The sequence below is a fragment of the Pavona decussata genome, unplaced genomic scaffold (genome assembly GCF_977016875.1).
Source record: "Pavona decussata unplaced genomic scaffold, jaPavDecu1.1 SCAFFOLD_113, whole genome shotgun sequence".
Classification (NCBI taxonomy): Eukaryota; Metazoa; Cnidaria; class Anthozoa; order Scleractinia; family Agariciidae; genus Pavona; species Pavona decussata.
In genome coordinates this window covers 340,739-353,498 of record NW_028145527.1, presented here as the reverse complement: position 1 = coordinate 353,498, position 12,760 = coordinate 340,739, and the positions used below count along the sequence as shown (strand labels likewise).

The 12,760-nt window shown below is 39.3% G+C and overlaps 1 protein-coding gene across 1 annotated transcript; it reads right to left on the bottom strand.

The window, feature by feature from the left end:
- Nucleotides 1–2,907: 2,907 nt before the first annotated feature.
- On the bottom strand, nucleotides 2,908–11,804 carry LOC146470582 (replication protein A 32 kDa subunit-A-like). The gene is made up of 10 exons (XM_085121748.1): nucleotides 11,681–11,804; nucleotides 10,437–10,459; nucleotides 8,484–8,567; nucleotides 7,926–8,039; nucleotides 7,469–7,582; nucleotides 7,323–7,360; nucleotides 6,646–6,799; nucleotides 6,372–6,524; nucleotides 4,078–4,172; nucleotides 2,908–3,329 (listed from the first exon to the last, which is right to left on the bottom strand). Exons 1-10 carry the CDS (start codon nucleotides 11,736–11,738, stop codon nucleotides 3,245–3,247), a joined length of 918 nt encoding a protein of 305 aa, XP_084977874.1. The 5' UTR covers nucleotides 11,739–11,804; the 3' UTR covers nucleotides 2,908–3,244.
- Nucleotides 11,805–12,760: the final 956 nt, after the last annotated feature.

Below are 12,760 nucleotides of genomic sequence, written 5' to 3'. Positions count from 1 at the left end.
ATAAGCGTCTGGGTCAGAAGGACCTTACAAATATGTATGATAGAAATAATTTGCATTTTTAATAACCTCGTTCTCACCAACGTTAGCCAGGCATGCGCATTGTTGTAGCATTTTTATTGTGATATCTATTGTTATTGTTATTGTTAAAGCGCCTTTGATCATTCTAATGTTAAAGGGCGCTATATACGTAAATAGATTATTATTATTATTATTATTATTATTATTATTATTATTATTATTATTATTATTATTATTATTATTATTATTATTATTATTATTAATATCAAGAGGAAAGCTTACTTTATAAGGCAATAAGCAACTGTACACAACTGCCTACTGGACCCAATTGATCAGAAGTCTTAAAATGACTACAAGACGCGTTGGTTGTAACAAACGCCCACGATATTTTTGGAATGGTGCTGAGCTATGGAGGACAGTCCAGTTCTGACCCTCTCTTTGTCACAGCGTTGCGTCTCAGCGAGGGGGTCTGAGAACCCTGAAAACTGGATTATGCGAAACATGGACCTCGAGTGTTTCAAGCTAACAGGTGAAATTTATCGACACTCTGCAACACGGTAAAATCATCATTTTAGCGTCACACAGCCAGTTTTGTTGTGTTGATCCCCTCTGATTCTTGAGTATTTGAGCACCTGCCCAATCACCTTCAATTATGACAATGAGTGACCTTCGTATCAGAGTTTTATCACGCCCTCTCGACTTTCATGATTATTTTGCCACACTAAGTATTTTACAAATCTATGGAAACGTTGTTCTTTTAAGTTCAGTAGTCTAAATAGAAGTACGAAGGAGAAGATAAAAGGGCTACAAGCAGGTGCGTGGCGCTTGATGGGAAGGACACAAGCAGTCCCACAACACCCTGCGCGCCATGTTCGATCAAAGAGAGACGCCTGGGAATGAGGCAGAAAATTCCGTTATGCAGCATTCTTCCGACTCAATGTAGAAACAACGGAAATGATGGACCCTAGCCCTACAACAATAGATCGAAATAGAGCTGCAGGATACACTGGTCCAACGAAATTCAAGATTCTAAAGAGCACAGCGTGCTATCTGACATTCCTATAGCCATTTAATAGTAGAATCCTAATTCCACTACAAAGAAATTAGATAGTTCGATCTATAGCTTTTATTGGGCAGCTCACCCCTTTTGGCAATGAACACACAAACTGGCACTAAACACGACCAGCACTTTTCTACTCAGCCGTCGTCTCAGTACTCACCCAAATAAAAACAGATGGGGAGGGGAGGGGATGCTTATCTGAGGGGAGGCGCTTATTTGAGGATTTGCGGTACTGAAATATACACTGGGACTCCAATGATACCTTACATTTAGCACCGAAATGTTAACGACACTCAATTTCATCATCATTTTGCCACTAAATTCCCACAGATCTGTCGAAACTTTCTTCTTAATAAGACCAATAAATAAACGGGTTTCGTTTCCGGCAACACATTGAATTTTTGCCACTGAATTTTTGTTTTAAGTATGAGAAATAATACCTTAAAAGGTATTATACGAGAGAACCTTGTGGCTAGTCAAAGGCAAATTATTAAAGCAAGAAAGGAGTCAGATTTTTTACGGCTTTTAAGACGACATCTACAAGTTACGCTCAGTTCAACGCTGTTGTGGCCGACCATTAGTTTGACGATGCAACCGCATGGTTATAGTAGGGGCGGGATGCAAAAACACCCTTTGATGCCGCGTCATCTTAGCTCATACACATCATTGTCAGTTAAATTAAGTAAAGCTTTATTTAAACCCAAAATAAGCAATCGGTCAATAAATTGCATATCTCGTCCTTCTAGCCTACACACCGTTACGTGATAGACTACTGGATCACAGGGGTACGAAAAATGATGTCAAACAAAACAACAACCCCTTGCACAAAGGCCTCTACGCTTTATAATATAACCTCGGTTAAGCGGGCAAATAAATAATGCCTATTTTTTTTCTGACACTACTCGTTTTAACCCTTACCCCCAGGTACTACTCCCTCTTTTTTCCTCTTCACCAGCCTTTCTTGAGTCACTAACAAGGTTGTGCCAAGCTGGCAAGTGCCGCAAGCACCATGAATTGTCAGGTACAGTAATAAAAGTCTGTTGTAGACCAGCGTACCAACGCAAAGCGGGCGGGACGTTGGTCACTTGCACACAACTTTGATGGATGTTTTTATGGGTGGGATGCTGGGGTCAGTTAGGTCTACATTTCAACATACCAAGAAAAAGGCACGCCGTCTGTGCGAAGCCGCTCATGTGTCTAGGCAGTGGCAGATCTTAAAACAGTCCCAATGATCTAGCTCACAGATGCCCCTCTTGAAAGACTGAAGAGTTGCAGCTGAGGCCAGATCGGAGAGCACATTGTTCCATTGTTTGACACTTCTAGGGATCAGTTTAGCTAAGTTGGACATACGTCTTGTTCTCCAAGGGTTGGGAAAAGGATTAAGGGTGTTAATGTCTTGAATATCTAGTTATTGCAATAAGTTTGACAGTTCATCAGAAAAATCAGCTGCAACGAGGCCATTTAAAATCTTGAAGAACATTGTAAGCCTGCTGCCAGCTGTGCTGATGTAAACTGTGCCATCCAAAGTGAGCAATCATGACGGAGACACTGGCATCACGCCTTTAGTTATTGCAAACGTATCGCCCGGAAAAGTATTGCGTGACACGGCCAAGTATCGTGTATCGCATTGCGTGTCAAGGAGTTGAGCGGCGCTATGAATGATCAAAGTCAACTGGCAGGGCTGTAACAGAGCACACCTTAAATAGCCGACAGTTCATATTTTGGATCGTGTGAAAACTTCCATATGGCTTACCAATATCTGAATGCCTAGAGCGGGCTGGGTCAAATGTTGCTATGACAACAACAACAACAGAAGGTAACTGCTGTGGTTCAAACTATGTTAAATTGTTTTTACTAGAAAATGTGGAAAACAAATGGTGTACCACTCACTCTTTACACAAATACTGATGGACATCAATGACAGTTTAAAATCATCTTCAAAACTAAACGTTGTTTGGCAAGTAAAAGGCTATGAAATTCTTGCAGAAACAAGCATAGATTACCAATGACTTAAGTTTCTGCAGTTACATACCTTAAACACGCCTTAAACAGCCATATTACATATCATAGTTTACGGTAAGTTGCAATATACATGTAGCAATATGTGTGAATTATTTGTCCAGCATAAGAGAAAGTTTATATTAGGGATGAAAACGCATAGAAAAGTTAGTAACTGTCTGTAGACTTGTAGTGATCATCGTCAATGGTTGAATAGATGTGTCCTTCATTACTTAGAAACTCCAGTGTACTTCTGAAATAAAGCAAGGGTTTAACAAGGAATTAGAAGGTTAGCTGAGGAGGGAGTTACAACATTTGTGTCAAATCTTCCTTCTATAGCACAAAACAAAACAATTCAATCTGGAAAGTGTCCTAAGTTAGTGCTCTGCGCTAAGCACATTTATTCTTTTCTCTTAAAATTCACAGGAGAGAATTAAATTGTTGCACATGTATGTAAGTACAAACTTGCAAGACATGAAGTGCAGAGACAAAGGACTACGATCTTTTGCTGGAAGATGGCATGTCTGAATTGTTTGATGGACCAAGGACAAAAAGAAAGAAAAAGAAAGAAGTAGGTAAGAAAGGAGACAGGAACAATGGAAGGAAAAACACGGACGGTCTTGCAGTCAAGACAGAAACCTCCAGGACCTGGTTGTTCAAACAGCAGAAAATGTTTTCCAGTGGATAGAATGTATTGGTTGGAGTACATTCTATCCATTGTATAGCGACTTATCGACTGGATAGAGTCATCTGCTCTTTGAACAACTGGGGGCTGATGGGTGGAATAACTGCACATAGCAGAACTCATCTTTATCTGCTCATGTTTTTCAACAAGTTTTCTTTACCCAATATGAAGTTACATGTAACCTTTGAATAAGCCTCCTTTAAGGCATAACTAATGTTGGCCTATCAGTATTCATGAAAATCTAGACTTTTTCCAACAAAGACCAATAACATAAGAATAAAGTGTACTAAATATGCAAATTGCAATAAACGCTCACCTGATTTGTGCATCTGACACACCTCTGACCTTCTGTCTGATTTCTGCAAAACCCATGCCTTCCTCTTGTTGACAGCTTGTTATCATACTCTGAATCTGAAAGAAAAAGTTTCACTGATAAACCACAGTTATATCATGAGCAATCCCTGGGATTAAGAACTTTCTGTTTACTACAATCCCCTATACAGTCCATTCAACCATTTTGGAAAGGAGACACCATTGACATTATTTTGTGGACTATGAACCATTCTGTTTATATAGATAGATAGTTAAATAATCAATACATGGCAGCCCGAAGGCTGAATTGCGTATTTACAATTAATAAAATCGATAAAAAGTACGTATAAAACTAGGTACAATAAATAAAGATATAAAAAATATGATAAAAAGGGAAACTAAGAATCTATATATATACATTATCAATACAGGATCTAATAATAAAACTATTTCTAAAACGATCTGTCTTGCATTTGGGTACGGAAAAACACCTGTTGCACCTTAGAGTATAACGTGACGGTCCACTAAATGGTATTAAACAGTTCAGACGGTGTTCTGGGTCCTTAATAATGGTGTCAAAAGCATTAGTGCATAGCCCCGTGATGAAATCTGCAATGGGGACAATGTTCACTAGTTCGATGGCCTCCTGGTAGGGTAGTCCTGAGCATATTATAGACATGGCCCGCTTTTCGACACCCACCAACTCGTCTTTTAGGTACTTTGGCAGGGCGTAAAAAAAGACAGGCGCTGCGTACGTAAGAACAGAGCGTATACAAGCAGTGTAAAAGGTGGACATGTCCTGCCGAGGAACTCTTGATCTCTTTAACTGCACTAAGAAATACAGACGCTTTGACGCTTTCTTTGTGACGTCACTAATATGTTCGTTCCACGTAAGGTTGCTCGATATGGTCAAACCCAGTAGTTTAGCACTAGTCACCCTCTCTAGTTCTTTACCATCTACTACGATAGACGCAAACTGGGGCTCATCTTTTGCAAAAGATATCCTGAGCTCCTTACACTTGTCGCTATTGAGTTTGACTCTGTTCTGCGTAGACCACTCGGCAACCTTGTCCGCAATCTCCTGGGCATGACTTCGGTTGCCCTTGGCAACGACTTCTGATGCGGTCGTATCGTCGACATATTTCCATACATTAGCTAAATTATCAACATCTAAATCGTTTATGAGTACAAGGAATAGCCACGGGCCTAGTTTTGTTCCCTGAGGAACCCCAGAGGGCACTGAACCCCACTCGGAGTAACAGCCCTCGGATAGTTTGATCCTTTGGGAACGATTAGAAAGGAAATCTATGATCCAATTGATAATTCTTGTGGGAAGATTTAACCTACACAATTTCTCTACAAGTATTCTATGATCTATAAAGTCAAACGCTTTTTTATAATCAAAGAGAATAGTTCTAACTGTAGCGCCGTTGCCATCAGTTTCCTTGGACCAGTTGTGAAGCATATGTATCAGTGCCTGAGTAGTTGAGGAATTGGGAACAGCTCCATATTGGCTTGGGTCGAGCACATCTAGAACTGCAGGTTGTACGTAATCGTGAACCACGCACTCTTCTGCGACCTTCGACAGACATGGAGTAAGGGAGATAGGTCTGAGCTGTTTCTTCAGGTCTTCAACAGGCTTCACCTTAGGTAGAGGAGATACGTCCGCGAATTTCCAGATCTTTGGAAGAGACTGCTCTTTTAAGGAGAGATTGATGATTCTGCTGATTGGGAAGGACAAAAGTTCAGCATACTCCTTGAGCATCCAGTTTGGTATCTTGTCTGGACCACACGCCTTAGAGGGGTTTAACGCAGCTAATAACTTAAAAATACGCATTCCCGAAACCTCCGGGTCCTCGTCAATGCGAAGTTTGGTCAGCGGTTGGGGCAAGCGATATTCTTCAAGAGGTTCAAGAAAGGCCTCGTTGATTGCGTTTGCAAGATCCTGGTCACTAAGATTTTCAATTCCTTCAATTTGAGTAATGCTGTAGGTTTGTTGGGGAGGGGAAGGGAGGGTTCTGGAGTAGACAGTGGTTAAACCATCTTGACCCCCCCCCCCCCCCCTACCTTCCCACCACCTCATTGCTCTCAATTTTCACTGCATTGGGGATCCATCTACCCACCCTCTCTTTCTCCACCTTCACTGGACTGCACCCAGGATGAACATGTACCAAGGAGCAGTAGGTGTTGGGGGAAGGGAGGGGGGAATCACCTCCAACCATAAAATCTCCTTTGTTACAGAAAATCTCCCAGAAAGCAGACTCACACACATGCAATCATAAGAAGAAAATTTCAAACCTGTTGTTGAATTCCAGTGAGTCCTGCATTCATCCCACCAGTGTTTCCTCCAAACCCATGGTCCATCCGGCCTGGAGTCTGACCCTGGAGGCCATGTCCTCCTGGAGTGGTGCTCTGTCTCATTGGAGTTGGCATGCCAGACATTTCAGGTAGCTAAAAAGGTGCAAAGACAGTTTTGAATTCAAAGATAGTGTAATGGCACAGGAATGAAAAGTCACTCTAGCTTCTTCCTTCAGAGAAAATCCAAACATTGAAAAAAAAATTTAAACATTACCTTTTTCAATGCCAAGTGAGCATGAATGACATCAAGCATATGATAAGTGATTTCATTGAAGTCTGTCACAGGAGACAGACCAAAGGCTATTAAACTACGGCTATTTTCCTTGAAGGACTTTAGGTGACCAACAACTCGCACATAAGTGTTTTCCCTGAAAGAAAGAAAACAGTTGGTCAATGTGATGTGCATATAGCTACAAGGTTTTACCTTTCTTATCTAGCACATGAAACAGCCATTGTTATCTCATGGGCTATTTGCAAGTTACTTTGAACCTTATTATGAAAGCGAGGCTATGTGCAAAGTTTTCATTCATATGCAAATAAAACTAATTTTCATATGCTAATTTTCACTTAGCCTCGCTTTCATAATGAGGTTCACAGTGACTTGAAAATGGACTATTAAGAATGTACTTAATTTTCAGGTGACTCATGCAGTTGTGTCCAGCTGGTAGGGGTGGGATGGGTGCTGGAGAAAATGGGAAGTTTAGATGCCCTACCACACCCTTCACCAAAATGTACTGGTGGCATTTTAGTTAGGCCTTCCAAATAACAAGAATAAAACAGTAGTTTTTCCAACCCTGTTTGTCATTGTCATGCCTTCCATCATCGCTGCTACACAGTAAATCTACGTTTCATACAACTGTATCACAGTTTTAATTAGAATTTTTAAAGTACCTGCAAGATGATCTTCTTTCTCTTTCAGAATCACTTTCCTGATGAAGGTTAGAGAAAATACGATTACAAATTATAGTACAAAGTTAAGGACTTCAGGAATTTAATTATATAAAAACATTTAGTCAAATAAAAATCAGGAATCATACCTCATTATCGATCCATTTTCTTACAATAATATCCTCTGAAGTCATGTCATTAATGTTATACATGATGTTGGTTGCAGACTCCTGTGCATCTCGAATAACACCAACTATTGTTACCTAACAATAGAAAAATTAACAATAAATTTATTAAAACATCTAGAAAAACAACAATACTTCTTTCTTCAGCCAATAGCTGTCCTAGTAACATGATTTCTACAACAACATTGTACAGGGTTTCAAACGAACTTGTTTTTTGGACTGGCCATAAATAGGAGTAGCCAGAGGGATTTATTCTTCTTCCGTTTACTCTTGTTTTAAAAATTTTATTTCTTTCTCAAAGGAGCCACGGATGTAAACCACACCAGACAGGAGGATATTCACTGACCCCAGAATTTATAAACAGTAACTACTGCGAATACACTTATTCGTGTTACTGTTAGATTTCCAGTCATGTACACACCTGGTTTAATTCAATGTCTCCCAGCTTGAAGGTATCTTCTGTCTGGTTGTAAGTTGCACTGTGAAGCTGTTTGATCGTACATGGAATAACTGACTGAACTCTTGCCGCAGATCGCTGCAAAAGCCACAAGACAGTATTTGAAATAATTAAAGTATGTAAAGATCAGCATAGTTACACATACATGTAGGAGATCATCATGATGACAAAAGACAACCACAGACAGTTTTCTATAATCCTGAAATCAAGACACAAATTCTCCTAACTGATCCTGATATAAACTTCTTTTACGATGTTCGGAGATGTCATCTTTTTACTCTAACAATTCCCCAACACACCCCTAGACAGATAACACACAAATTACTGTAAAATGTGTCACAAACAAATGACTAACTGAAAGTGAAACTCGAACCACAATAACCTGATACCCCAAGTTTCTTTTTCTTTTCATTTTTGCAAGTTTATGGACCTTGATTAATACAATATATTTTCCCAGTATAAACCACACCCTACAAGATTGTAGTTTCATAACATTTACATTGCTGCATAACCAACATTCACCTTCTTTTCTTGGGAGTCCCCCATGGGAGAAGCAAACCCTCCTCCATCTTGCATGTAACCACCGCCACCAAAACTGTCCATTGACTAAGATAATAAAACAAATCAAAACTGAACATGATGGAACACAGTTATAGATTGTGTGGTTCCAGAAAATATCCATACCCCCACCACGGAGGGAATTTCACATAGGACCCCCCCACCCCCCAGGATTTTCCATTTTCGAGGTATTTTTTTAACTCCCCCACCCCTTCGGAAATTCCTTAAATACAGAATACACCCCCACCCCCCTCTGGAAAAGTTTTATTCAAAAGAACGCCTCAAAAATCAGTTTGATGTGAACATTTCAGAAATATCAAGAACTGCCTACACGAGGAGAAAATATGCGTTATCGAAGAGCGCGCGCGCCGTTCAATTTCATCGGTAGAGTTTGCCCAAAAGCTCTTGATACTGAAATAATTCATTGTTGTGTTTTATATTTACCTGTAGTCACTGACATCAAACTTTACCATTAGCTTCGCCGAAGATTTTAAATCTAAATTGTTGCAATAAGTCCGGCAATGCAAAAATGGGTTTTCATTTAATTTGCATATGTCATATGCAAATTTTAGGAGATCAAAAAGATTATCGCTTTAGTTCTTCTCAGTTGATGATAATTTTTCTCCTGGTAATCATTCAGTCTAGTTATTTTAGTCAATAGTTTTCCTTTTGAATCGGAAAAGCATGGACAAAATAAGCATTAGCAGGGCAGGGAGACAAATAGAGCTTCAGATCGTAACTTGAAACCGCAGACGAAATGGAGCCGCAAAACGAAATTAGCATGTTCACGTTCTTATGCAAATTTTGTATGAGATCAATAACGCATGAAAAGAATGTTAAATTGGCTCTATTTTGTTGAATTTTGGCATAAAAATTAGTTAATAGTTTTGGACTTTAAGTTGAAATACTTTGAACAAAATAAGTTTTAACACGGGTCAGTTTTGACAAACCAGTTATAATTGACGCCGGGAATTGACCTTTGCCCGTAACTCTACACAGCATACAAATATTTCAATGTTTTATGTAAAATTGGGGCTTTCACTTTATAGCCATAAAAAATTTTTTCCCTTTTAAACATTCATTTGACACAAATTCAATTGTTGCCAGTAAACAATATTTTCTACGCACGAAAGTTTTACAAACAACAGTTTTATAATAACTGAGTCACGCAACGCAGACATAGATTTCTTGCCTCAGTTGGAGTACTTTGCTTACAAAGGCTTTTCGGAGAAGCGAAACATGTTTTTAATGTAACAAGGGTTTCTTTAAAACAGTTAAACAAAGTAATGTCTTCAAGAAAGATCTACGAAGTTGCAAAGTTGGTAAGTTACAATTTTGAACATTTATGTCTGACATGAACGTGAAGTTGACCCTCTGGAAACTTATCCAACCATTCACCCCTCCTCCCCTCTGGAATTTCCTGGGCCATTGACCCCCCCACCCCTCTGGAATTTCCAATTCCCTCCGTGGTGGGGGTATGGATATTTTCTGGAACCACACATTTACATTAGGCCATGCATATCAGTATCAGGTTGCACCAAACAGGATAAAAATTCCCTGGCTTTGACTGATATTCTCAATGACCATGTATGATGTTAAAACCACAAACATAAGTACATTGTTATGTAAGACTTAAGGTTTTGAGAATGCCTTGCCTACAGGAAACCATCATTAACAAACCTTGTGGCAATCACAGATTAAGGTGTACAGTCAATTTTAACCATTATTCTTCTTCAAGAACAGGTGTCAAACATAAAACACCAGTTTGACTCTTGGCAAAAAGGTGGAACTACATGTGATCTCATTCATGGTAGGAGAAGAAAGAGGGATGTTGAAGACATCTACATAATTTGTAATCCTTATGAACATACAACTGTACACCAAGTTTTTTATTGTAAGTATGTAATTGTCAGCTACCTGGTATCCTCCACCAAACTGATCTAAGAAAAAATGGAAGAGTTAGTATGAAAAAACAAGTACCATAAAATTCTTTTTCAGGTGCTTGTCATTTGGCGGGGCTTATAATAATTATTTCAGTCCCAGTGGTTGCATTTGATAATAACAATAGTTTGAAATACTACAGCGACAGCTTAAAATAGTTTGAAAACCTTGAAAACCACTTGAAAAGCACTTTGCAAAGGAGTTTTGTGGTAAGATATTGATTAATAATATTAAAATAATAGAAATAATTTACCGTAATAATCTCTGAGTCTATAGTCAAGATCACTTATTATTGGAAGGAGTTAGGGTCTTAGATTTAAGCTGAAATGCTCGTCAATGTGCCCTGTTTGTGAACCTTTTTGATAGTTAACATAGACCAAGACTCCAGCAGCACAATAATTTTTATTCTAAATTTTAAAACACAGTCTGTTATAATGCAGAAAACTGATGCATGGTGAGGAGTAGCCTTTATTTGTTTATGAATACCGCTGTGGTTTCCTGTCACTGGATGAGTTGAAATCTAGTAGCATAGATGTTATGCACTTATCAGTGGCCTTTCTCGGGGGACCCCCAAGCATTTGATTTCTAGAAGTGGCACACACCCAAGGACAATATTTTAACAAAGAGCTGTTGCCCTATCTCCCGCCCCTGCATATTTTGGTATGTTCTTTGGAGTAATTGTGTTATATATACAGTGCTACATTACAATAAATGGTGCATTATATAATAGAATCCCTAATTTTACAGATGGCCTTTGGTCGATCAAATGGGACGGTATATATTTATCTTCACGGGTTCAGTGGTCCATCAATGCAGATGGGACAACTGACCTTCGCTCACAAGTGGTAAAACACTCAAATATGGTATGTCGTAAAGAGAAGGAAAAAAATATAAACAGAGCTCAAACTTGACTCGCTCACACATTAACTCTGTTCAAATTTAGCTGCATGTTGTCATCCATCTAACACGACGCAAGGTTGAGTGTGGAGGTTGTTGACCGCGAAAGTACATCATACAGAGCATGAGAAACAAAAAAACAAAGAACGCTCTGGACCGACGTTTAAAACGACTAAAAACCCAACAAAAATCTAATTTGCTACAACTATTCGAACGATCGACGTGAGACCATCGTAAATGAGAGTCTAACAGTGGGTCAGGGCGACGACTGCAAAGCAAACTAAGCAGTCAGCTACAAGAAAATTACCAACAAGTTTACTTACTTGTGTCGTTCCACATATTGTCTGCTTTCGTGTTTGTAAAAGTTCTTGTAAAGCTCATAAAATTTAGGAAAGCGAGCGTGGAAGAATCCTTCCCGCGAAATGAATATGGCGCCAAAGTCAAATCATGCACGCATGCACACGCATTTGGCCAGGGGTAATACAGCTGACTAAACAAAGGCTCAAGCTTAGGAAATTATCTTGAGGGAGGGAGGGGAGGGAGTCAACGACTACAACGCTTTTGAAAGAGACAAAAAAAAGAAGGTATTTGTAGCTTTCCTTTAAAGGGGAGTGAAGCCAAGAAAAATCATGCAACCTTGGGAAAGAAAGTTCATGATTCCCTTTCCCCGAGAATGCTCAACGTTTTCCAGACATAAGAACATAAAACTCGTGACGTCCTTTTATAAATCTGGTTTCAACGTTAAAAAGTTGAAAACACTGCGAAATAGGAATAAGCGCGAGCACAAGGAAAAGGAAAATTTGTGCTTATATTTTGTTGCATTGAAGCAGTTTTCACGTTTATATAAGTACCGAACAAGAAAAAAAACCCGGTGTGCGTTTCTCAAACCTCCCGGGGATATATCGGGCCCTAAAAGCTATTTTACGTGCACAACGGTCATTAACAACATGATAAGTTTGGTGATTGGATGGTTATAATTTGGTTACATATTTAATAATTTTGAAAGCGTTAAAACGTTGAAAACTTAACAAGATTAAGAAACACACTGGGCTAGTTCGCAGGGAGACTGCCTACAACCAGTCGAGAGAAAATGGCTTCAAGTTCTTGGGCCCGAAAAATCTTTGGGAGTTTGAGAAACGAAACCCACGTCAGGTAGGGGGTGAGTGAAAAGGAAATAGAGTAATTTTCACGGTTTTGGGTCTCAGTTGTCACCGGCATAGTATCAAATCTACGTGGATTGTTCGCGCTTTTTTAAAGTGCCCAAACGTAAACGAAATGAAGCGATACTTGTGCCGAACGAACCAACCTCTATTCAGCAAGCTACTTTGAATTGATGATGGATCAGCGTATTAACTCTGTAGTGTATGTTAAAGTGCTAAGTGAAGACTTTAACATACTACAGA

Coding starts and splice junctions, on each gene's coding strand:
- LOC146470582 (XM_085121748.1), bottom strand. CDS start 11,738: ATGAGCTTTACAAGAACTTTTACAAACACGAAAGCAGACAATATGTGG. Junction 8,040..8,483: donor GGGACTCCCAAGAAAAGAAG/GTGAATGTTGGT, acceptor TGGCTTTTGCAG/CGATCTGCGGCAAGAGTTCA. Junction 7,583..7,925: donor GAGACATTGAATTAAACCAG/GTGTGTACATGA, acceptor TTCTATTGTTAG/GTAACAATAGTTGGTGTTAT.